The 25,909-nt window shown below is 31.2% G+C and overlaps 5 protein-coding genes and 1 long non-coding RNA gene across 6 annotated transcripts; 3 read left to right on the forward strand and 3 right to left on the reverse strand.

The window, feature by feature from the left end:
• Window positions 1-724: 724 nt before the first annotated feature.
• Window positions 725-7,237, forward strand: LOC17878382. The gene is made up of 2 exons (XM_006284721.2): window positions 725-764; window positions 6,639-7,237. Exons 1-2 carry the CDS (start codon window positions 725-727, stop codon window positions 7,064-7,066), a joined length of 468 nt encoding a protein of 155 aa, XP_006284783.2. The 3' UTR covers window positions 7,067-7,237.
• Window positions 7,238-10,844: 3,607 nt separating this feature from the next.
• On the reverse strand, window positions 10,845-11,313 carry LOC17877667 (transcription initiation factor IIB-1). The gene is made up of 2 exons (XM_006286129.1): window positions 10,992-11,313; window positions 10,845-10,897 (listed from the first exon to the last, which is right to left on the reverse strand). The coding sequence occupies exons 1-2, from the start codon at window positions 11,311-11,313 to the stop codon at window positions 10,845-10,847; spliced, it is 375 nt and encodes a 124-aa protein (XP_006286191.1).
• A 748-nt stretch (window positions 11,314-12,061) lies between these two features.
• On the reverse strand, window positions 12,062-14,496 carry LOC17878516 (putative 2-succinyl-6-hydroxy-2,4-cyclohexadiene-1-carboxylate synthase). Its single transcript, XM_006285613.2, has 10 exons — window positions 14,215-14,496; window positions 14,024-14,121; window positions 13,832-13,929; window positions 13,692-13,741; window positions 13,264-13,359; window positions 13,078-13,167; window positions 12,917-13,009; window positions 12,736-12,831; window positions 12,567-12,632; window positions 12,062-12,494 (listed from the first exon to the last, which is right to left on the reverse strand). Exons 1-10 carry the CDS (start codon window positions 14,389-14,391, stop codon window positions 12,366-12,368), a joined length of 993 nt encoding a protein of 330 aa, XP_006285675.1. The 5' UTR covers window positions 14,392-14,496; the 3' UTR covers window positions 12,062-12,365.
• A 2,165-nt stretch (window positions 14,497-16,661) lies between these two features.
• On the reverse strand, window positions 16,662-17,466 carry LOC17879564 (protein CHLORORESPIRATORY REDUCTION 7, chloroplastic). The gene is made up of 3 exons (XM_006282688.2): window positions 17,351-17,466; window positions 17,138-17,271; window positions 16,662-17,061 (listed from the first exon to the last, which is right to left on the reverse strand). The coding sequence occupies exons 1-3, from the start codon at window positions 17,403-17,405 to the stop codon at window positions 16,789-16,791; spliced, it is 462 nt and encodes a 153-aa protein (XP_006282750.1). The 5' UTR covers window positions 17,406-17,466; the 3' UTR covers window positions 16,662-16,788.
• Window positions 17,467-19,192: 1,726 nt separating this feature from the next.
• LOC17879619 (myb-like protein Q) lies at window positions 19,193-20,150 on the forward strand. The gene is made up of 2 exons (XM_006285358.1): window positions 19,193-19,581; window positions 19,991-20,150. The coding sequence occupies exons 1-2, from the start codon at window positions 19,193-19,195 to the stop codon at window positions 20,148-20,150; spliced, it is 549 nt and encodes a 182-aa protein (XP_006285420.1).
• Window positions 20,151-21,674: 1,524 nt separating this feature from the next.
• On the forward strand, window positions 21,675-22,367 carry LOC111829595. The gene is made up of 2 exons (XR_002832965.1): window positions 21,675-21,861; window positions 21,975-22,367. It is a non-coding gene; the product is annotated as an uncharacterized LOC111829595 (long non-coding RNA).
• Window positions 22,368-25,909: the final 3,542 nt, after the last annotated feature.

Consider the following 25,909-nt stretch of genomic DNA (forward strand, 5'->3'; position numbering starts at 1 on the left):
GATTTCAATAACCAAATTTACGTCATTACTTTACCTAGGGACTAGGGCATGTACAATTTTTCAAATTTTCGTTTATAATTTGTTTTTTAAATATAAATTAAAATTAAATCATTGAAATACTTTGATGAAATAATTATTTTAATTTTTCTAACTATATATATATATATATATATATATGTATTTTTTATTTTATGAATAATTAATTTATTTTATATTATCTAACTCCAAATTTATTAAAGGATAGAGAAAAACTAATTTTGATTTGGAATCTCATCTTAGAGCATTTCCATCAATGACAAACACTAAGAGTCTCTCAAACAAAAAACAGTATTGATATTTCGAATTTCATTATATAATTTAATTTTAATTACAAAAACAAAATTAAACCAATGCAAAAAGACAAGTGTCTAATGTGTATCAAAATTGATTTCTTAATGTTGCTCAAATGAGAAAATCTTCTTCATCTCTTTCTTTTTTCTTTTTTTTTTTTTATATTGATGAGTATGTCACTGAGAAACCCGCAATGGACATGCTCGAAACTCCGAATTTATCAGTTGTGATTGATAGCAAACTCAAAGAATGCTCTTAAAGAGCTTATTAAACTAGAAATAGAAAACTGAAATTAGATAGCTCATTGAGCTTTATTGTGTGCAAGTAAATATAAAGAAAGGAAAGAGCTTTAGATTGTCACCAAGATTAGTAATACTTTGATTCAATCATTAAAATGGTGAAGAAGGAGAGTTGCCTCTTTGACAACTCTCAAGGTTGAAGACAATGATGTTTATTACACACTTTATATAGTAATCTACTTGTTAGAAAACTCTACTTACATAACATCACATTGGGTTTGGGTTTCTCTTTCTTGTGGACTCTAAGGCCATTCTCATTGCAAGGGTTCTTGCACAAATCTTAAGGTAAGATTTGTGAAAAAATTCTTGCACAAATCTTTATATAAGGATTTTTTTCATAAATCTTACTTTGAAATTTGTGCAAAAACCTTTGCAACGAGGATGGTCTAGTAGTGATAAGTGAAGAATCGAATGAAGCCAAAGCAAATGGAGAAGTGGAAAGTGGCTGAGCTAGCTTATTGTTGTAGTTGAAGATGATGGTCAAACTTAAGTAGAGTAAATGATCTAGAGAAGCTAATTTGCTTCGAATTGTTTGTTGTATAATATCTAATAAATTATGAGTAGTGGCACTTCTAAAGATTTCACAATGAAACCTAAACCTTCCACAAAACTCATTTTTAACATTTCAAACTCTTTATTTATCCAAGGATGATGACGTTATCAATTTCTCAAAGTTTAGCTTGAACTCTAAAACTCAAAATATAATTTGACATTGCCGTATTGTTTTGTTTCTTTTGGAGTAATATGACAATTTATGAAGACATAGATTGATTTGAATAGATAAACGTGAAAAAGAGGACAAATAAGTGAAGAGCATGGGAGACAAGAGCAAAAGAAAGAGTCAGAACTGTGGGATCAGTAGTCACACTCTTCACTGACTTGTGTTTTAGTCTCAGGATACCTTATTTCCCCACCATCACCTCTTAATATTCTTTCTTTTCTTTGTATATATAATTTAGAGAATAAAGTTGATAGACTCGAACAAGAAAATTTACAATCACATGGAAAAGTAGATATTTTCATGAAAATAAAAAAGTAGATGATTTGACGTGAAATTTTTGAGTATGTTTCTTCTTCATATGTAACTTGAGTTTAGCCCAAGTTGTTAATAAAGTAGAGAATGGTTTTTATAGCTAGACAGTGCTTACATGTAGTTTAAACTATATGTGGGTTTGTGTTTTTGGTCATGTTCGTTTCTTCATCCATATGAACCATCTGGATGAATCATCTGAATGTTGTTCGTTTTAACTTAAAAATGAGTATTATTCAAACTCATCTAGATGAACCATTTAGGTGAGTTTTAAAATTTTAGACAAAATTTTGAAAGTCATTTGGATTAGTGTTATTGTCTAGTTGTAGTTTAGATAAGACCTGATCTTTTATGCATGCATACTAAAAGTCTAAAAAGTTTTTAAAATATCTAAAAATGAGATATTTTTTGTTCACTACAAAATTATAATGTGATTAAAGCATTTATTAAAACTAGTACTTGTCCACAATCAAAACTAATTTTTGTATTAGTTTTTAAAATTTACAAATAGACAAAAGAATGTAGAAAAGAGATTTTCGCCAAAATTTTAAATATGCGAGTTTTAAGGGTTATTTTTACATAGTAAAAGTTGCAATAATTTATTTACAAGAGTGTTACTTTTTTTTTTATAACAGAAAAAACCGATTGTGGCTCATCAACCACAAAAAGATGTGCAAGAAAAGAAAAAAGAATCATACTTGACATATATATATATATGAAAAAAATATTTGAATTGTAATTAACTACTCTTATTTCTCTTTGAAAACGTGATCCCCATTAGTTTAACAAAATAATAATGATCAAATGAATAGTTTGGTCTTTTCTTATTGATTTATTAATGGAAATAACTAACCATTGCTACTAATTTGTTGTTATTGGTTGATGTTAACATAAAACTTTTACTAATTACAGAAAAACCTCTGTAAATTAATAATGTTAGGACCATAAAAATCTATTAATTTATAGACGTATTAATTTATAGAGAGATATTCCTAATTTGGAAAATATTTTCAAAACAATATTTAAAAATAAGATTTAATCATGATAATTAGTATTTTATATAATCAATTACAAATAAAATAATAATTATTATGTATTAAAAGAGAATGCTAACTATTTTTTATATATTAAAATATTAGAAATAAAATCTAACAAAAACTAATGTGTTTACATATACATATATTTTGAAAATTTTACCTAATTATTAATTTATAATATTGATGGGACCATATATTTACAAAAGACTTTTAAAAAATTTATTATCTTATTATTTTATCGAAATGTGTCTAAAATTACATTGGTTCCAACTTGGGACCAGAGAAATTTATTAATTTATAGAGATTATTAATTTATCGAGTATTAATTTATAGAGGTTTTACTCTATAGATATTTACAGATTGCATTACACATGATATTATTTTTTTAACTCAAGATAACATATTACTACTAAAAACAACAATTCATGTAAAACCTCATACATAAGAACATATATATTTTGGTCGACTAGTGTGAGAAGCTCTCTTGATTTGGATGTTTATGTATTTATGTTTTTTCACGTGGGTCAAATATTCTTATTGGTTAAAAGTGAACCGACGACGTGTTAGTATTTGAAGACACACAAAAACTTATAGGCACTTCCTAGTCCCCCATAAAGTCGAATGCTGCTAATTAAGATTTGAATTACCAATTTACAAAATGGTTAGAGTGATTAAGGAAACACAAAGGGGATGAAAAGATGTCTCGTCAACATCTAAATTTTTTTTTTTTTTTTTTGCTAATATCAAAGAAAATAAAATTGTCCCTTACCTACATTATCATATTGTCCCTCACTTCCACTTTCATCAAACGAAGAAAACAAAACCTCAAAACCTTTTTGTTCTCCCACACTTATATATACATTTATATTTTGTTGAAACACACATAGACTTTAAAAGAAAATTACAAATAGCTTTGTTATATTTTTGTGTATGTAAATAATATATTAAGAATCAATGATGAGAATATGCCATGCATTTTTCTTCATGTTATTTTTTAAAAGTTACCATTTTTATTTAAATCTTATAGATTTACCGTTTTTCATTATAAACATACAATTTAGCATGTATTTTATCCATCATGTTAAATTTGAGTTTAGTCGATTTCATTTGTTAAGATTTATTATATGTTATAAATTTATCATTAATAGAAATTATAAATAGAAACATTTTCAAATATTTTAAAATGATAATCCGAAAATTTGTATGGAAATCACACATTCATAATATTTGAATAAGATAATGGCGAAATCCGTAATAATCCTTTGATATACATAAGAATTGGTTTCAACTTTTCTTTAGTCAGTTCATTACCGAATGGTTCGACATCTCAATTTAAAGACAGATGTAAAACATGTACCGAGCACGTTGAGAAAGAACATTTTTGGTTAAACCCATATTATGTGACAATAAGACTTAAACTATTAGAAACATGACATTACTCTTTATGATAATAATTCTAAAAAGTTGAACTTGTTAATCAGTGACAGTGTACACAAATCATTCACGTGGAGAAACAGCTAAACACATGCTATTAACCTGAAATCTAGATAGTAAACCATGTGCACCAAATCGAAATTATAAAAAGAGATCAGAGTCCTCTCTCCACTTATGGGTTACTAAATTAATCAAAAATCTAAAAAAAATCATGTTACTTGCATATAATTCTTTTATAGGATTATATATCAAAATAGGAAAGTTATGTGCATGCAGGGAATATACAGAACATGCTCTCTGTTCACTTCCATGCCTTCTTACTCTGTCTCCTTCTCCCATGTGCCTTCACATGCCCTTTTCTCTTCTTCTTCTTCATTTTATCACACACCAGCTTCGATATTCAATATCTTGGTTGCTCATATATCAAAAACTTTAAACAGAAGAAAATAAAATGAATTTTTAGTTGTTTTTTTTGTCTATCTTATTCAACTTGTTTGTCCAATGAGAGGTTTGCTGGCTCACATGCAATCTTTCAAATTTGTTTTCCTTAATTTATTTAATCTGATGATGAACGAAAAATTATTTCCTAGAAAATTCTGAATTTTGTTGAAAATTTAAAGTTATTTTACATTAATTTCAAGTTCTTTTGCAATTATATTCAACAAATTTTGTTTAAATTTAACCAACCCGTGTATTACTAAGTAATTATTTTGCGGTTTCAATAGTATAGCGTTTGTATGTATAATAATAATAGTAATATAACGACATAATTATTTGTATTAAAAATAAAATACTACTTATAAAAATAAAATAAAATTTCTACCAAGCGTTATGTGACTATCCACCAAAATTTTCGATCAAATTTATGATCACATGTTCCATAGTACTCATAAATTGTTTGGTCAAAAAGACTCTCTTGGTTTCTTGTATCGAACTATCTTATATGCATTTACACTTTGAAATTCTAAATCTCCTATAGTCAAAATTCACTTAGACTCGCATATCTAATATATAAAAAAAAGAAAAAGAGAATGACTTAGAACGAAGAACGTAACGACTTATCAAATATTATCCAACAAGATTTTTCTGATCACCACGACTACGTACCACTAACAAATTAAACGATCTAAGGTAAGGTTTTTGTAGTCTTAGGGAAGTAAATTGCAAAACCAAATATCACTTAATTAATCATGTGCATTGACGATAAACTAGTGTTTTGGTTTGGTTTAGTTTTCATTTGAACTATACTTACGTATAATAAGTAGTACGAAAAAATAATCTTTGTACATGCATGCTTGTTAAAAATAAAATAAAAATATCAAATTCAAACATTTATTTTGGAGCATTGTACTAAGAAATTAAGATATTTTTTTGTCTTAAGATATTATGTCATTTAATATCACGAAACAGACAAGAGTTATCACCTATGTTAAATAATTTTCTGAAAAAAAACAACAAAGTCTTAAAGGAATCAATGGTCCAACCGTGACAAAGGGTGGTCCAATAAAGAAATCAAACAAAAACATTTATTTGGTCAAATGTTTTCCTAATTACATTTGATTAGAAAATTTCTAAACCACTTTCGTACGTATCATATCAAAGTAAAACATATTTAATTAAGGAAATAGATTATGGATAACAAAACGGTGGAGAAGCAAAATTGAAAACTAAAGAACAATATATATATGATCATGTGCCGTCACAGAAGGCTTCAGGCTTTTACTGTCATATGGCAAATGCGCACTCCTCTCCCACTTCTCTTTTTGCTACTTAACCAAATATGCTCACATCTTCACAAGTTTACGAATATACAATTTTCTCATCTTATGTTAAACCTCGTAATATTTTCTAGTATTGACCGCGATTAGTGACATACCTTAGTCATTAGACCAACATTATAGAAATATCTTAGAAGCTAAGATATCCCCAGATTTTCAAAGAAAAGATTTTATATAAGATTTTCCTAAAATACCTTCTATAATGTTGTCTTTATACTTTATGTTTGCATTACCGGAAGATCTTATAACTAGTCTCGTGTATAAAGAGTTGTTGAAGTACATTTGACTCACTAATAACACTTTACGTACCCTTAAACAAAATTCAAGCTTATGAACCTTATAACTTACAATGTAATCGTGGACAAAGTATCCGAACCGAAAATACCAAACCAAAATCGAACTAAATATCGAGGAACTAAATCGAACCGAAATTCTGAAAATTCATATAATTTGGATATGGTTGTTTAAATAAGTTCATTCTCAATCAAATTAGCAAGAAACTAATTTAACGATTATTCCCCTGAGGGACAAGGAGCACGTGAGAGTAAGATATTATCTGAGATATTTCATTCTACTTGTAAAACCACAAGGGTCCAAGAAAAAAAGTATGAAACGACAAACAAAAGAATGAAACCACCACCACTAGTGGTGCTATCGTAATAAAACACTCACTTCAAGGTCATAAACGAAAGACCAATCGTACATAAACCCTGACTCTCTCATTCTATAGTTTCCTCTTCAAACACACATATACAATCTAATCCTCTCTTCTTCTTCTTCTACTTATACTTCTTAGTCACGATGAGAATCTTGAAGAGTCAAAGATCCAGAGGAGGGGGAGGAAGAAGCAAGAAACACGTAAACAGAAGACCTAACGTTACATCACGTAGCGGAGAAATGTTCACGGAGAAGCTTCAGGCGCTCAAGAGTCTCCTTCCTCATCCTCCACCGTCAAAGACCACGACTGAGAAGAGCTTTCAAGATGCTGACGTGAAGAAAGATTCAGGCAGTGTAGTAGAGACAGAACAGCTGTTTCAAGAAACTGCTGATTACATTGTCAAGCTTAGGACACAAGTCGTAGTGTTGCAAAAGCTTATCGAGATCTATGGATCGTCATCATCATCTGATCATCTAACCGAAGATGGTTTTGTTTTATAATGTTCATATTTTCCAATTATGATTTTGTTTCTTTTTTCATTTCTAGCTATGATCCAGTTTTTTATTTTTATTTTCTTTTTGGTTATTACGTGTTTTGAACTTATATGGTTTTAGGTAGTCGATGATGTATAATGTTTGATATTTGACGAAAGAAGAAATGAAATTAAGTCACCATAATGCGTATATTTTTTTGTTTCTTTTGTTCTCTACGACATGTGAAAACACTGTTTATTTCGTTGTCACTACTCACTAACGTTATATTATTATTACTTCGTACCGACACATTTTATTGTTCGTTTTATTGTCGTTGGTTATGATCGACCAACCACGACCAAATTATGTTCGTTTTATCGTTCTTGATCTAAATACATATTCAAGATAACATTAATTTTGTTGATTTAGTTTAAATGAGGTAGATAAAAACAAATTTTAGCGGTTTTTTGTAAAGGACGGATAAAAATAACTTGAAAAAACAGGGGAATAGCGGATAAAAATAGCGGTTTTTTTTTCTTTTACAAAAAAAAAACGGTTAAACAGTGGTCATATTATATAATAAGCTAGCGGTTGGAATAATAAAAAATAAAATAAAATAATTTCAAGTATAAATAACACTCTAAAAGTAAAAGTTAATTTAGAATTATATCTTTAGAAAATAATATGAATATTAAATTTTTAAAAATTTGATAAAAAAAGTTTCCATCCACAAGGCATTATCAAAACCGTCTTGTTTTTTTTTTTTCAGTGGTTGGCAATTGCCTACCCTTTTCCCTTCCAACCACTCTTTCCGATGATCTTTTCTAACCACATTTTTCAATCGCTTTTTCCAATCGCTATTTTGATTGATAAGTTTCATGGTTGTTTGTTTGCAAACAAGACAAGTAGAGATTACTGAATTACACCTAATATATATTTCTAACTAAAAATAGTTTTTAAAAAAGTTTAATGTTAAAAATAAAATAGGCTTTAATAAACCAAAAATAAAGGTTTCAATCGTTAGTGATCTAATTAATATTTATCGTTGAACCGCTAATTATAAACAAATATGATTTAACGGTTTACGATTAAAAAACGAACATGATTAAAATTGTCAAGTAACAAAAATCTTAGTACTAAACTAATTAATATATTGGAATGTCAACAAAAATTCAGATTAGAAAATGTCGATTGATAGGGATGATGTGTTATATGGTGTTCCACATAAAATTGAGGATTCTTTTTTTATTTCCTTTTCAAGTTTGAAATTTTCAATCATGTAGCTAGTGTATAACATCATTCCATTATATGTCCTTTTTAAAAATTGAATTTTAAGTCTTTAATTCATTTAAAAATTCTAGTAACCAGAAGAAGAAAAAAAAGCACACAGAGAAAATAAAGAACCTTAAAATTGAAAAATATCAGAAGGTATATATATTCTCTATTATATAGAAGTAATAAAACTACAAAACTAAAGATTGAAAGTGAACAGAAAAGTAAAGAAGGAAGAGATATATACGTACACGGTACATCACTATATGTGTCATGTGTAACTTTACCATGTCACAGACTCACACATACATACGAATATAGATAACATATATGCATATAAACATATATAGGTATATCAATGTATGTATTACATGGTCACAATGATTGTGACTTGTTAGTGCCTTTGCTTAACTCTACCATGTGATCTCTTTTTAAAAAACTTTTTATTTTAATTTGAATTATTTTTTGAAAATTTAATTTTGATTTTGAAATCCATAGGTCATTCCCACATTATATTATACTAGAATGCGCATGGTTCTTTTTCCTCTTTTATGTGTCTTGTCTTTATTTTTATTTTCTTAGAAAGAAATGAAAGTAAGAAACAACACAATGAAATTAAAGCATGCATGACGAGTTTATATATGGTGGAACATGTAAATTAGTTGCAAATTTACCATCCCAAGTTTGGATCACTTGGGATTATGGTTCACTTGGGTCACTTGAACTTGTCACTGATTATCTTCTAGTCACTACAAATTTTGTTCATAGATTTTGCAAAGAAAAAGTATTTTTAAGGTTTAATTCTTATTTTGACTTTTTCTCTCGTTAAAAGGTTTCTTAAACTACTTATATAAATAAATCGATACATGTCGTAATTTTATTTACTGCTAGATATTTTTATTAATTTATATAGTAAAATGATTTCTTAAACATCATTTAGATCCTAATGCGGTCTTTTCAGCTGTCCAGACCTCTTATACATGGCCAAAGTACCATTTCCTCCTAGATAGTATTCTTTAGGAAGCCAAAGAGATACCTCGAGAAATCGCCGACAGTGTGACTCGTGATGGTCAGTTCAACACTTACTTAGCGTTTAGTGGACCGGTTTGGCTTCATAATATTGTTTTTAATGGATTTCGTGTTGTTCTTGTTCTTTAATTCTCTTTAACTCTGTTGTTTTTGAAATCATAAGACGATAAAAAACATCATTTAGTTTGTTTTCCATTTTAAGGTCTTTTTAACAACTATCGTATCTATGAGTAATAGTTTGAAAAAATACAGCTTTTTAAAAATTTAATGAAACTACATTTTTCATATGTTATGTGGCATTTTTCCGATTTGAATTAAAAGTATACTTTAATAACTAAAATTAAATTCGAAATAATATTAGTTATCAGTATAATTTTTCTTAAGATAAAGATGCTACATTTATTTTACAAAATAATAAAAATATTTGTTATATAAAAATAAATTCATGTACGCGCCAAGCACAATTACATATCATTAGAATCAGATTTCATTCATTGATTTCTTAGAAAATAGTTGTAAGGTCAACATTTATTATGTTTTCGATTATAATTTCCTATACTAATTTATTGAAGAGAAAACTCAACTGATATTGCATAATATCGAGCTATGCATTATACAATGCAAATAATTAATTACAAATTTGTTAAACCAGCTAATGTCAACTGGATAGTTCACCATCGTCGCCGTTTGCTAAAGCAGAATGCGCCTCCACTTTTTTATTAAAACCCTTTCATATTCACACGAAGAGATTTCTTTTATTGAAAATAAGCTTTTATGAACTTCCCCATTATGTTGTCAGAAAACTAGTTATGTGATTAACAATAATAATTAATCTTTATCTTAAAAAAATCAGTAAACTATCCTTATCTTACAAAAAAAAATTAACAATAATTATTATTATTATTTCCAGTTTATGTGACTTTTATAAAAAAATAACTTTTAATAATCTAGAACAGATGTCATATCACATAGTTTACATTCTTCTTTCTTTTCAACCAGTGTAGTTTTAACATGAAAGGTGTATTTTCAAATTATAACTCTTAAAAACTATAGTTAACAAAAAAAAAAATCTTATTAATTATTATTTCTGAGAGTCTATTTTAATCATTTTGATTATTCAAAATAGTTTTAAAGAAGAAAAATAAGAGAGTATTTTTCAATATTGTAAATATAAACAAAGTATTTTTCCAAAATTACTATATATGAGGTAAGAAAAGAAATCACTAACTACATGAAATTAGGAAATTGGTTCTAAACTTGAAGATGCAAGGTAAGTTTTTACTTACCCGGTTTTGCTGATCCTCATGCCACTGAGATGTCTGCAGCACAATATATTGAAGTTTACGATTTATAAGACCCAATATTTTGCAGTTTAAGAAAATAATCAAACACATCTCACAAACCATTTAATTATAAGATGATTGAAATTTCTGAGTCACCCACCTTCAAAGACAGAGTAAATCATTGGAAACCCCAATTAGTTTCTTTGGGAGATGCTTCTCTTTTAATCAGACATCATCCTCAAGTAAACTGCAAGGCAATCAAATCTCACGAGCACTTGACTAAACAATATCTAAAGTAAATATATATACAAACAATAATTAAGAAACGAGTATGTATATATATCAATTTAGCCTTCTTCTTTTGAAACTTATCTCTTCGATCAACCTGGTTTGATGGACTTCTAGCAGAGCTTTCTGACTGGAGCAAGACGATGATGAGAGCCTGTAGCTTGTGGAGGACGTTTTGTCAATAAGTGGATTATTAGGGTTAGGGTTCTTGAGAACGTTTGTCTCGATCTTGAGTTTGGTCCTAATGGGAGGGTTCATGTGAGAGATACCTCGGTCAAAAGAGTCGACGATGTAGTGCGAGTCGAGGATGAGACCACATTCTGTGCAGATTGTATCCCCAGATTGATAGTCGATCACCGTATCGGTTCGTTTCTTGCAGTCCAAGCAAGTGATTACCTCCATTGTGACTTCTTACAAATTACCCTATGGTGGTGAGATATGATGGGGTTTTAGGGGTTTATTATATATATTTACACCGAAATTAATTTTTTTTTCTATTCCTAATTAATAGGATTTGGTTTTATCTTCTCTTTTTTCTTTTTAATGGTTTTAGTTTGATAAATACTAAAGCTAAGTTCTGTTTTAAGTCTAATTTTGCAAATTATGTGTTGGGATAGGAATTGGTTTGCTTTGGTTTCTCTATTTACTTAGTTTTAATGATTAAAAATCTTTCAATTTTTAAAGATTTGACGATTAATGAGCCTAAAAGTTTCCAGTTATAGTATTGTATCTCCAAAATCAAGTGGGATAAGGACAATACTTTGTCTTTAATAAGATCCACGAACTGGTATTAACATCAACATAAGTACATTGTACTTTTGTAATATCTACCCACCCAAAAGGTTTCAATAAATATGAAGCAGTTTAATTCTAACGTTACTCTTGAACTCGCAACCACAACTTAAACAAGAAAGAAAAAAAGGACACACACCAAGGCAATCTTAACCTCAATCACGGTCCAATACTTTAGTTCACTACTATTTGAAGATCCTTTACCAAATAATTCTCAATTACGTTCAACTGAAATTGAGAGTTCTCTCTTACCGGTATTATAAAACTTCGCACTTCCGACAAGAGAGAACATATCGAAACTATTCACGACCAATCATCATCGATAATTAAATATTTCTCTAAAGATTTTAAACGGTCTAAAAATAACATTAAAAAGTCGAGAGATCAATCAAACAATTGTCTTTAAGTTCATTACAATTTAGATACAATATTTAAAATCATCTCTTTCTTTGAGTTTGGTTTGATACAAAGATTCCTACCCCAATTTTTTTTCATTAAACCAATACTCTTATAACTTAGCTTACGAAAATGATGACATTATATGTTTTCTATAGCTTCCCTTTTTGGCCATCCCAGGGCCATAAGGCTAAACTAATCTATTTATATATTATTCATAATCTAGTTAAAAACTCCAATGGTCCATAGTTACTGTATATATGAAATCAATAGAGCTTTCCACTGGCGAAATCTGATATCAGCTTCACAATGTGTTTAGGATTCTCAACATGTGGAAGATGGCCGGAATCTGGTACTTCCCGGAAAACCGCGTTAGCCAGCTCACACAACAGTTTCTGCATATTTGTTGATAACATTTAAGAAACGTTTAACTGATTTTTAGATGTTTCAGCTAAAGGGAAACTTACAACTGAGAGCTGGTTGCTGACAATCTGATCGTTCTCGCTGCATACAACGAGCGTCTTATGGTCGATCTGTGCTCGTGGTACATCCAAAACGTAGATAAAAGTCAGTACATATATAAGCTGATTAGGCTTTTTGTTAAATTGAATAATGACATGAAGTGTTGTTTATTACGAGTTTGATGTGTGACGCAACGTTATAGCCTCCGCTAATCATAAAATCGACCATAGCATCTTCCCACCATGGCATTTGACAATGTAACCGGCCAATCTACACAAAAGCAGATTCATTTTCTAAAACAATTTATCATTTGAACAACTAACATTAAAGAAAATTAAGGGAGATTTGAACTTACATTAGTCCAATCTATGTTCTCGGATAAGGGTGAGGAAACAAAGGCTAACACGTTGGCCAAAAGGCGAAGAGGGAATGACTTCAACAACTTAACCTGAATGAACAACAACCATATTAATACACACAATAACTACTTAGTATAATGAGAGTTCTTGGACATACCCCGGCATAAGCAACGGCTATTGGTAACTCTTTAAGCCGACCGGTTCCTTCTGAATACGCATTGGCGTTAATGAGGACCAACTTATCAACCTGAAAAGCGCGAAAAATAACCAGATCTAGTGAGTGAGCTTTTGAGATAAGTTTAATCCACAAAAGAGTTTTGATTGTGATAAACTCGAAACTCACAGCTTCAGGGTAAGTAAGAGTGAAATCAACAGCTACTGTTGCTCCTAAGCTTGGTCCAACTAAAATCATTGGTCGTTTGATATATGTTTTCCAAAGCTGAAAATCCAAACCAAAGAACAGAGTCAAGCACTAGAAAAATCCATACCACATTACAATACAACAACAAGTGTATAGTGGCTAATTTATCATTAGATCAGTTACCAAAATCATCTAGAAATTTCAAGAAAGACTAGACAATCTCAAAATCCCAGCCACAACTTTATATCTGTTGTCACTTAGTGACGACACAAATTTGTATTCGTCCATAGAAGTCAATATAGTGAATAGTTTAGTTGTCCCAAAGATTCAATGATTTAGCTATTGACCTCATTCATTTAGTAACAGAGTATATATTTGTTTTCTTGTAGTAATCAGTAAGTAGTACTGACCTCAAATAAATGATGTCGCTTACTTGCTGCATCACATGGTGGAAGGTTCTCTACAATTTCATTGAACTAGTAAGTTCTTGAATTCTAAAAAGAATCAATCACACAATCTCAAGTAATTAGTGTAAAATTGTAAATCTTACCAAGATCTGAGAAGCCCCAACCAAGAACATCAACAGCCCAAGTCTCAAGACAAGCTTGTTCAAGCAGAGGATAAGTCCTTCTCCATTCTAAACACGAACTAAGTACCACCCCAAAGAAAGATTAAAATCTCAGTAAAATTCAGACACAGTGAGCTCATGAAAACTTACATTGTCGGTAAAAAAGTACAAAACCTGTCGAAACAATGGAGAAGAACAACAGGACTCTGGTCATGTAATTGAACAAGTGGTTTGATGCAACTACTCATTACATTGCCTCTAAAGTTCCCCATCTGTAACATTCACACAAGAAAAAAAACTTCAAAATTTCGAGAAATTAAGAGCAAATCTTGAAGGCTTTAAAGATAAAAGAGAAGAAGAAGAACCTGAAGAGGAACAGGAACTCGAACAATCCTTTGAGCTAAAGCTCTAGCAAACGGGTCTCTTATGTTTTGTACCTCCTTGGGAAGAAACGCCGGAAACCCATCTCCGTTCGCCGTTACACGTTGCCGGAATCTTGTCGCCGGAGGTGGTGGAGATACCATCTTCAAGAAACTCATCATTCTTGAGAGCTTGCTTTAGTGTGGATCTTTTCTTTCTCCAAGAAAGTTGTGTACTTATTCGATTTGTGGCATTGAAGGAGAGACGAGAGTACCTCTAGGCTCTAGCTATATATAGAAAAGAGTGTTATGTTTGTGACTATAACCAAAATGTAATGCAACTACCCAAACTTCGTTACATCTTTTTCCATGTTTATACATTTAAGTACAACCTTGGTTATTGTTGAAATTTATTTTTCTTTTGTTGTTTTCCTTTGAAATGACCACACAAGTTTCTCTGACAATTTACACGCTTTCTAGTTTTGATGGCTTAAAGACAAAAAAAAGTAGAACCACAACATAAATATCTACCAATTGGTAATTAATGTTTGTTAAACTATTAATTGAGATTTATTTTTTATTTTATGTAAAAAGAAGCTTTAGACGTTGACCTTCAACAAAAATATTCTCTAGTCAACTTCCACAAATATGTAAGAATGGCTTAACTTTCAACAAAAGTAGTTTAAAGTAAATCACAAACAAACCTATCAACATTACCTCAGCTTGTGTAATGGAAAGTAGTGGAAATTAAATCTAAATCACTATAAGCTATAGTCTATAACAATTTATAATATTAAGACATAAATGGCACATCATTGGTAGATAATCCTATATAATTTTATTCTAAATGAGCTAGGATATATTTCCCCATTTGCCAAAGTGTACTTTTGCCACTTGTTTACACATTGAAAAATAGTTTTATATATTACAGTTAATATTTAGATACAAATGTATTCAAATCATTTAATTTAATTCTTTATATGATTCCTTACATAATAATTTAAGTTGCATATTTTATAAGTTTTAAAATTCATTGATCAAATCTTAGTATATCATGAGTTTTGTTCTCACCCTATTGGTGGAGACTGATTTTTCTTTTTATTTTAATTTCAATGTTACTTTATCAATAGTACTTAAAATTTGACACTGAAAATTCAATTTTAAATATAGAATTAGCCGACATTAATCTCTCTAATATATATATATATATATATATATTTTAAAACTAATAAATTACTAACAAAAAAAGAATTAATTTTAGTTAAACCCAACCAATTTTAATTTTATACCAATCAGTGACTTTAAATATTTATGAATATGTAATTATATAAAATTAAAAATATGCTGGTTTAAAATAATTTGGAAGTCATAAAATTATTTACTTTTTCAATTGTTATAAAAGTCATAATGTAATATAGGTGATTATATGAATGAGATTTGAAGTTTAAATATATTTAATCATTAGCTAGTATAAAGTAAGTTTTTTGAAAAGCCAACAAAATTTTTTAAAAAGAACTTATAATTTAGCCAACTAATCTTCTTAAGATGTTTCTTTTACATAAAACATATACCAACACAACAAATAACAAAAAATTCAACCTTATTCCATTTACCTTAACGGCTTAACTACCATACCGATAAAAAGAACAGCTTATTTATTATCTTAGTGAATGTGAGAACGACGAATAGAGTTCTTGAAATTCTCTAAGGGCATGAGCATCAATGGGTTATCCCCCTGTCCCTCACGTTAAACGAGAAGAAAAAAAAAAAGAAACATAAAACATTAACGGGACGTACGTCCATTTTGGACGTCCCTTGCCATCGTATATTACTATTCGCGGGCCCCACTGACACGTGGCGGCCCGCGAATGGTTATCTTTTAAAAAAAAAAAAAAAATCTGAAAAAAAGAAAAAAAAAAGAAAAAAATGTTGGTAGGACGTCCAACGGCTGCGTTTGCTCTAAGAAATTCCAACAGTTTCGTATAAGACCATTTTTCGGTGGGACTTCTTTTTTGTCCCATGAATTTTTTATTTATATTTTCTTATTTTTAGTTTTTTCAAAAAAAAAAGTAACCAATCGCGGACCGGCACGTGTCAGTGGAACCCGCGAATAGTGAAAAAAAGAGAACAGGGGTCGTCGTAATTGTAGGAACGTTTCTTCGTTTTTTTCAATTTTTGATTTAAATTTAAATGGTTTATTGCGTACACATTAGGATTGTTGATATCAAATCTTTGACACAATGTAATTGTGCCAAGTAATGATTGGTTGTTTGAAACGACAAACTCGTCCAAAGAGTTGAGGAGTTTTAGTAAATATGTAACCATTCATGTTGAAAATTTTTAATTCACAACAAAATATATAAAATCACTGGTGAAACTAACTATCTATATTTTGATTCGAACCACTATGAAGGGTGAAGACTATAAAAGGGGAAGGTAGTTACAACATCAGAAAGACAACTTTAGTATTATTTAGCATGTTCAAGGAAATGTATTAAAGATCAAAACAATCTACTAGTTCAAGAAAAATGTTCTTATTACATTAAAATAAAAATTAAAAGACATTATACGTTTATGTATTTACTCAAGACGAACTTGGTACCATTGAACAGAACCTACTTCTCCATGAATTTCAAGTTCACATACAGCTTTAACCAAGAAATCGACGGCTTCATCAAGGTCATCGAACCTAGCCAGGTCAGGTGGCAAATGCTCCACCGGCCAGTTCTCTAGCCACCCTCTGAGCTTAGCCTTGAGTTCGTCTTCCGACACAAACTGCTCATCTTGTCCTGCCTCTAATAGTACGTACGTGTCCGAGTTCGAATGCACCCTTCTTCTCCTTGTTGCAAAAACCTAAATGATATCAACACAACACACTCGTTTTATTTTAATGTATTTAAGATGACGGTAATCATTAATTAACACTTACCCTCGAATGGTTTTTGCTCTTTCTTGTAGACAATATTGGACAACTTATAGGATTATGAAACATGTTTATTGAGTTTGCGAGAAGAGAATCTATTACTTGATACTGTTCAATCCAAACTCGTCTGTTTTTTCGAGCTGAAAGCAAATAAAATTTTGAGGAATTAAGACAGGTTAAGCAATTCTTGATTTGCACAAATAGAGGTTTAGAGCTTACATGTAAAGAGCATATCTCCGTTGTTGAGAAGCTGCTTCTGCAGCGAACACTCCATTTTTGATATCTTGAAAAAACTACTTCAATCTTCTTTTGTAATTTAGTAGGAACAAACAATATTAAGCTTCTTCTAGTTTGAGATAAGATGATATCACGAGGAGCACACACCAACTATTTTTTTCTCTCTGAATTTACTTTAATGGGCCATTGACAAACTAAGAATGTAGTTGGCCCGGATAATGTAGTCCATTTAGCTTTAAGTTAAAAAAGTATGATTACTAATTCTAATAAGCTTTGTACAGTGTATATGTTTAAAGTAAATTCAGCTTTTATCAATTTATATTCTTGATTCGAAAAATTTAATTAATAATTCGGAAAATAATTTTATTTTCAGTTGTTGATTTAGTGTTGGTTTGCAATATTTTAAATTTAAAAGAAAAATGTTAGTCCATCATATTTATAACTAAACGTGTATTTTTGTTATATTTTTCATATTGATTTTGAATATGGCAGAATCGGGTTTAAGCATAAAGAAATGAACATTGTTTTGACTCCAATTACATCAATAAAACAATTCTTAAAGCTGAAATGTAACATTTTATCCCTTAATTATTAACTGAAGTACAAATATCTTGTTGTAAATTTACGAATTGATTGATTGGTCTTGTACTACAATTTTTAAATAGAAAAATACAGTTATAAGTTTGTATAGTTGCAATAATTATATAATAAAAAGAAATATAAGTTATTTGGCAGCCTTAAATTTTTATTTTATTTTGTTATAATATATTTAAATTTTGCGAATTGGCCTGCAAGTCTAACACGGGCTTGTACAAACTTTGAATCTGCTGTTCGTGAGCCCAATAATTGTACCACACATTTTGTGGTACCACAAATTAATTACAAATATTTTATTTTCAGTGTTCCACGAGACTGATCTGATTGTTTCATCAGTATCACACTTGTTTTTTTCTTCTGTGTCTCTATTATTTTCCTCAATACCGACATGAAAACTCTTACAAAGTCCTTTAGACCTTTACTACTCAGTTTTGTTGTTATTAGTTTGATATGTGTGGACTAAACACTTAAGACACAAAGACAAAGTTGTATTATTTTGTAGACATGATTAGTATCATTTCCAACTTATCCCTACGTATTATATACCAGATTTATATTGTAGGTTGAATAATTATCACAAGATATTAATTAGGTTTAAATTAATTCATAACTTTTAAAAGATAAAAATTTTGGTGTCTTCTCAATTAAAAATCTTGCTCTATCATCTTTATTCGTCTGTATATAATATATTATAAAACTATAAATAATTAATTTCATATAAAATAATGCATATACATACATTATAAAAATGTTTGAAAGAGTACCTAATTATAAAAGAAGAAAAAAAAAATAACCCTGTAATAAATAAAAAGAAAAACAAATTTCTCCGAGTTAGGCTCTCAGCCTTTGAAATTGTTTTTAGTTGGTCCAAAATCTCTTAACAAATTTGTTATTGGTTGTAACTTATAACTGAAGTCCAAATTGTTTTTCTTAATTTATAATTAACTTTGTAATGGAGATTAGTTAGTTAGTTTAGTTACATTTGTTATCATCCAAGTCCAACGTAGACACTATTAATGAGGACACAGCTTTGATTTTATTTTTTCCACACATAACTTTTCTACAAAGAATTAAAGAAATTGTTCTAATTATCAGCCTTTTGGTTCTTGAAGAACTTCTCAGCTTGAAAACTTGATCAAAGGTGATGAGAGTTCTTTCTTTTGTTGAAGCAATCTAATCACACACATCATTGATATCTAATGTTTTGCTTTGGTGACAGATACAAAAATGGACAAGGAAACAAAACCAGGATATGAACCGAACCGGATTCCGGCTTCGGTTTTCGCATCTTCGATAACTCCTAAACAAGATTGGAGTATCCAGTCGAATGAATCTTTGTTTAGTATTCACATGGGAGACCATAGTTTCTCCACAATGTATAAATCTGGAGAACTCACCAATTTCGAATATACTGCTTCATATATCAACAACTATACCAACAACAACAACAACAACATCGATAACAAAATCACTTCGACAGATGCTGGATCAAGATCAGAAACCGTACCAAAGACCAAACCTAAACCTGATCCACAACAACAAATCCCATCTTCTCCAGCCAAATCTTATCGGTCCGACACTAGTAATAACAGTGCAGCTTCTTTCGCATTTCCCACGTAAGTATTGTTGTCCAATATATATCAAAACCAGTTTACTCAGTTAGAACCAAGATATTGTATTTGCTTAGTTATAACAGAAATACCCTCAAATAGGTACCAAGTATCGTGGACGATTATAGCACATACTCCATCAAATTCCAAAAATAGCACTAATTAATTAACATAATTACAATATTATAAATAATGTTTAGAATTATTATTTCAATGTTTGGGTCGACTATTTTACATTTAGCGTATAGTTTTAGGGAGTATGGTTTAATGGTTAAAATTTTTAGATTCAATTTTGAAAGTTTAACCATTAAATATGATGCTATTTTGGGAACTTTATGGAGTGTGTGCTAATTATAAAGAGCTATGTTTGTGTTTTAGGTTTTAAACTTTTTTCTTTCTTTGTGTGTTTCTGTAGATTACCAGAGTACAAACAAGACCGTAAGAAATCACTGCACATGAAGAGTGAAAGTGGTAAAACAGAAGTATCGTCAAGACCGGGCTCGAAGCATGATAATTCGAAACCTAGTGGTGGTGGTTGGCTTTCTTGTTTTTTCTGTTTCCCTGTGAAAAATTGAGATTATATGATCCTATTTGTAAAGTCAAATTGTTTAGGTCGTAAGCTGTCCAAGGTAATTACTGGCTGTATTCTACTGAACGAATCCTATGTAATTACAAGAGACGTGTAACATTAGACAATATAATTACTAATTGTGTATCCTAATCCTATGTAACAAAAGTTCAGATACTACACAATCTTCATGTGTCGATGCAAGGAAAAATAAAGAGATGGTATTATGTAAATACTATAATTTAACCCGCGGTACACCGCAGAACGATATTTTAAAATGAATTATTTTTAAAATTTATCTGGTATATAAGATTGTACTACTGTATTTTGATTGTTAACTCTATAATTTAACCCGTGAAATATGGCATGATAATTTGTTTAACTTAACTAAATAAGTATAATATTCAAAATAATAAAATGATGTTGGCATAACATCTTTCGTTTAAATATCGTTTAAATAGTCTAATTTTAAATTAAAATATTTTGTGAGCTTGTCTATAATAGACAACCCGTAAAAACATATATGTAATTTATAACTCGTTACATCACATGACCCGTGCTACACAATTATCAATAATACTTTAGTACATATATTTTTGTATCGATTGAGTTATATACGTCCGTTTTCAAAAATTAAAATAACAAAATATGTAAAAAATATATATATTTTTCCTATACATATGTTTTATGTAATAATATAATTTTGAAAACAAATAAGATCATATAAAGATATTGTTATTTAATTTATTAGGGAGAGATTTTGGGAAAGTTTGTTAAATTTAATAAATACTAATTTCCAATTTTGCAATTTTATTATGATTTAATTACCAAATTTAACTTAAAGTTTTGTTATTTATTCAAATGGCAAGGGGTTAATTATGCAAATAATACAAAATAAAAGGGTAGAACACAAAAGGTACTTCAAAAATGTTAATATAGATTCTTTATAAATTCCCTAGCCTTTTACCCAAATACAGTTAAAATGTAAAACTTGTATATATTATAACTGTCTGAACTATTATTTTTATTAATATATCGATATACCAATTGACCCGAATATTAATCTAGAAAAAAAATATATATTAATTTATAGATGTATATTATAACATGCACTTGTTTTAGTCGGTCTAAATTTCAAATGTTTAATACTTATACAACTATATAATTTAGAATTTTATTGGACTTTCAAAATACAAAAAAATACTATATTTAATACTATCTGCAACCTAAATTCTCCTATGAAACCCTTGGTCGTGTGTTACATAATAATACAAAATCCAAATTCATCTAATATGTCACTCAAAGTAATCGTGTGACTCTCTCCTAACGTTATGGCTTTACGTTGTTTGTCATCTACTCATCAATCTTCCTAATGGAATCCCAACTACTAGTCTTCTTAGTTACATGCTCTCTTGTGTAACTAAAAGTCCACCAAACTCTGTGTAATGCCATTACACATTTAGTATTATAATTAGTGCATTCCATGTCAACTAAGACTTATGCTCTTGTCTTATAAATTTTAAACCAATGACGATTCACCATCGACACATGCATAACAAAGTTAGAGAGAAGCATTAACATTAAAAAAAAAATGAAAGTTTCTCAATTTGTCATCCATATTGCCATAATTGTTTTAGTCATCTCCTTTGCCAATGCTTATGATCCAAGTCCACTACAAGACTTCTGTGTCGCCACAGCCATTAATGATGAAACTAGCCGTACGTAAAGAAACCTCCAAGAATTGTTCTTTCTCTATACTTCTCTTCTTACGATTAACTTTAACGACGTTGTAATAATTATGTTTGAATACTATGTTTCTACGTGCATGCAGTTTTCGTGAATGGTCGGTTCTGTAAAGATCCAAAACAAGTCGATGCAGAGGATTTTCTCTTCTCAGGCCTCAACATCCCCGGGAACACAAGTAATCAAGTTGGCTCAAACGTGACCATGATAAGCCTATGCAAGTGTATACAAGGAGAAGAAATAGAACAAACATAACACGTGTAGAAGAAGAAGATGGCACGTGGGAGAAAGATACTTGTATAAAACTATAGCATTTGACATTTTATCATTCTTATGTTGTTGTATGTGTAAACAGAGACGTATGAGTCTTCTGAGGAGAGAGAGTAATGTCTAGCTGCGTCTAGAGACTCTTCTTCACATATCTGTGGCTGTAATCGATTCTGTTTTGGGTTAATAAAGGGAAGGAGAGTTCTTTTCTTAACAAATGGTGCGATTGTGATCTCGGCTCGAATCTAACGCAACCGACGAGTTTGGGTTTCAAGATTTGGGAGAATTTTTCTCAATTGAAAGAATAGAAACGACGATGGGGAGCACCGGCGCAGGAGTTGTCGCCGATTCGAGAGTCGACGGCGGAGGAGCAAGCCGAAGCTTCAGCGATAGAGTTCTACAGCCAGTTAACGGAGATGAAGAATCAGATACGCACATCGGAAAATCGAACGGATTCAAAGCTTGAGTCCTTGAGGGTGGATTTGGATGCAACGAACGCACTCCATGATCGACGATTCTTGGAGCTGGGGCGCAAACTTGATTTGTTGATTCAAGCGTTACCTGGGAAAGCGACGATGCACGAGACTGGCGGTTCGAGTAAAGCTATCGCGAATGATTCGCAAGACCAACGCAATCAGGTACCAATTTCTTCTCAGGAACCATGCCTTAGTGAGATTAGGCCTGGAATTAGAGAAAACCTTTTAAAGAATGTGGATATGGCTGTCTTTGAGGGTTTGGGAACCTATGGTTGGATTGCAACAGTGGAGAGATTTTTCAGAAATGGAGGTTATAATGATGCTGAGAAATTAGCTTTGGTATCAGTGAGTTTACAAGGAGAAGCTTTGAGCTGGTACAATTGGGAAGTAAACAGAAAAGATTTTGAGACTTGGAGTCAGTTTAAGACAAGTTTGCTGTTACGCTTTGGGAACTTGAAGATTAGAGGTCCAAGCCAAAGTTTGTTTTGCATTAAGCAAACGGGATCTATAGCTGATTATGTGCAGAGGTTTGAAGACTTATCTTCCCAAGTAACTGGGTTGGATGATCAGAAATTAGAGGGCATTTTTTTGAATGGGTTAACTCAGGAGATGCAAGAGTTAGTTCATATGCAGAAACCAAGGAATTTGCCAGAAATGGTAGCAGAGGCTAGAGCAATGGAATCTAGCATTATAAGAAGAGTGGTTAAGAAAGAGCTGTTATTAGCTAATAAAGAGAATGCAGAGGGATACAGTTCTGATTACAAAGTTCATAATACTTACAACACCAACAATTGGAAAATGAAAACAATTGCTACTGATGCTATACAAGGGGCTAACAAACAAGGGGCGCGAGTAGATCAAAGACCAAGAAGACACAACTCTAATGCTGAATTAGATGAAAAGCGAAGAAGAAGAATATGCTTTAAGTGTGATGGTCCTTGGAACAAAGATCATAAATGTCCAAACAAAGAATTAAGGGTGTTGACTGTCTTTAATGGCTATGAGGTTGAAGTATTGAATGGGAATAGTGACGAGGAGTTAGTAGAAGAAGTTGCTGGTGAGTGCATGGCACTATCATTCTCATCATTTAGAGGGATTTCTTCTCCATCAACCACTAAAGTGAGAGGTATGGTTGGGACTGCTAGTGTGATTATAATGTTGGACAGTGGGGCAACCTACAATTTTATATCTCCAGCAGCGGTTACAAAACTGAAATTGAAATGTAGAGACGATCCTAACCTTAATGTGAGGCTGGGTACAGGGATTACAGTCCAAGGAATGGGAGTTTGTGAGAAAGTAAAATTTTCAGTTCAAGATTTGGAATTCACTACAGACTTTGTGGTGTTGGAGTTAGGTCAGATTGACATTATTTTGGGAGTTTACTGGCTGAGCACATTGGGAGACTGTAAGGTGAACTGGCAGAAAAATGAGATGTCATTTTTATACAAGAAAAAGATAGTATCATTGAAGGGTGAATCAGATTTAGACATTGCAAAAATGTCCTTAAAATCACTCTCCAGTGGATTTACTTTCCAAAAGAAAGGTGTGGAAGTGGCTTTGTGCAGTCAACAGATAACAACATCAATGATTCAACCATTAGAGGCGGATATTCAAACAGTATTGGCCAAGTTTGATAAGGTATTTTCAATACCTACAGAATTACCTCCTATTAGAGGAAGAGAGCACTCGATTCACCTCTTACCTGGGAATAATTCTATCAGTGTTAGGCCGTATAGATACCCTCACGCCCAGAAAGAGATCATGGAGAAGATGGTCAAGGAGATGTTGGATTCCGGAATTATAAGACCAAGTCACAGTCCATTCTCAAGTCCAGTGCTTTTAGTTAAAAAGAAAGACAATAGTTGGCGTTTTTGTGTTGACTACAGAGCATTGAATAGAGTGACAGTACCAGATAAGTTTTCGATACCAATGATTGACCAACTCTTGGATGAGTTGAATGGCTCAGTTTGGTTTTCAAAATTGGACCTTAGAGCAGGTTATCATCAGATAAGGATGCGAGAAGAAGATGTGGCCAAAACAGCCTTTAGGACTCATGATGGACACTACGAGTTTCTCGTCATGCCGTTTGGGTTAACAAACGCTCCAGCGACGTTTCAAGCACTCATGAATGAGTTGTTTAGGCCATTTTTAAGGAGATTCATCTTGGTATTTTTTGACGATATTTTGATCTATAGCTCGTCTATGGAACAACATATTGAACATTTGGAAATAGTGATGAAAATATTGGAAGAGAATCAGCTATTTGCCAACAAAAAGAAATGCATGTTTGGTCAAAAACAAGTGGATTATCTGGGACATATCATTTCTAGTGATGGGGTATCTACTGATCCAGCAAAAACAAAGGCAATGACTGAATGGTTGACCCCTAAGTCAGTGAAGGAATTGAGAGGATTCTTGGGTCTGACTGGGTACTATAGAAGGTTCATTAAAGGATATGGAGTTTTAGCAAGACCATTAACAGAGCTACTGAGAAAGGACAGCTTTGAATGGAATAATACAGCACAAGTAGCATTCGATAACTTGAAGAAGGCAATGTCTACTGCCCCGGTTTTGTCTTTACCAGATTTTGCTGAAGTTTTTACAGTGGAAGCAGACGCCTCAGGATATGGGTTAGGCGCAGTTTTAATGCAGAATAGAAGACCTATTGCATTTTTTAGCCATGGTTTGACTGCTAAGGAGCAGCTAAAACCAGTATATGAAAGGGAATTGATGGCTATAGTGCTTTCTATACAAAAGTGGAAACATTATTTGTTTGGAAGGCATTTTGTGGTTCATACAGATCAAAAAAGTTTAAAATTCCTTTTAGATCAGCGAGAGGTGACAATGGACTATCAAAAGTGGTTAATCAAGCTGTTGAATTATGATTTTGAAATCATATATAAGCCTGGAGTGGAAAATACTGCAGCTGATGGTCTATCTCGGAAGATACAACCCCTGGGAGTAATACAAGCCTCTGTTTTGATGGCATTGACAGTACCAACTGTGTTGCAGCTTCATGACATTTATGAAGAGATTGAGAAGGATGAAGGTATCCAGAATAATATTCAGTCTTGTATAGCAAATCAAAACAAGGACAATGGGTATGAAGTGAGAAATGGAAGATTATGGTTCAAGAACAGATTAGTCTTACCAAAAACTTCAAAGTTCATTCCAATGATATTGGAGGAATATCATACCGGGTTGTTAGGAGGCCATTGAGGTGTGTTAAAAACTGTTAAGAGATTACAACAGTCTTTTCATTGGGATGGTTTGATGAAAG

Source organism: Capsella rubella, unplaced genomic scaffold (genome assembly GCF_000375325.1).
Source record: "Capsella rubella cultivar Monte Gargano unplaced genomic scaffold, Caprub1_0 scaffold_7, whole genome shotgun sequence".
Taxonomy (NCBI): Eukaryota; Viridiplantae; Streptophyta; class Magnoliopsida; order Brassicales; family Brassicaceae; genus Capsella; species Capsella rubella.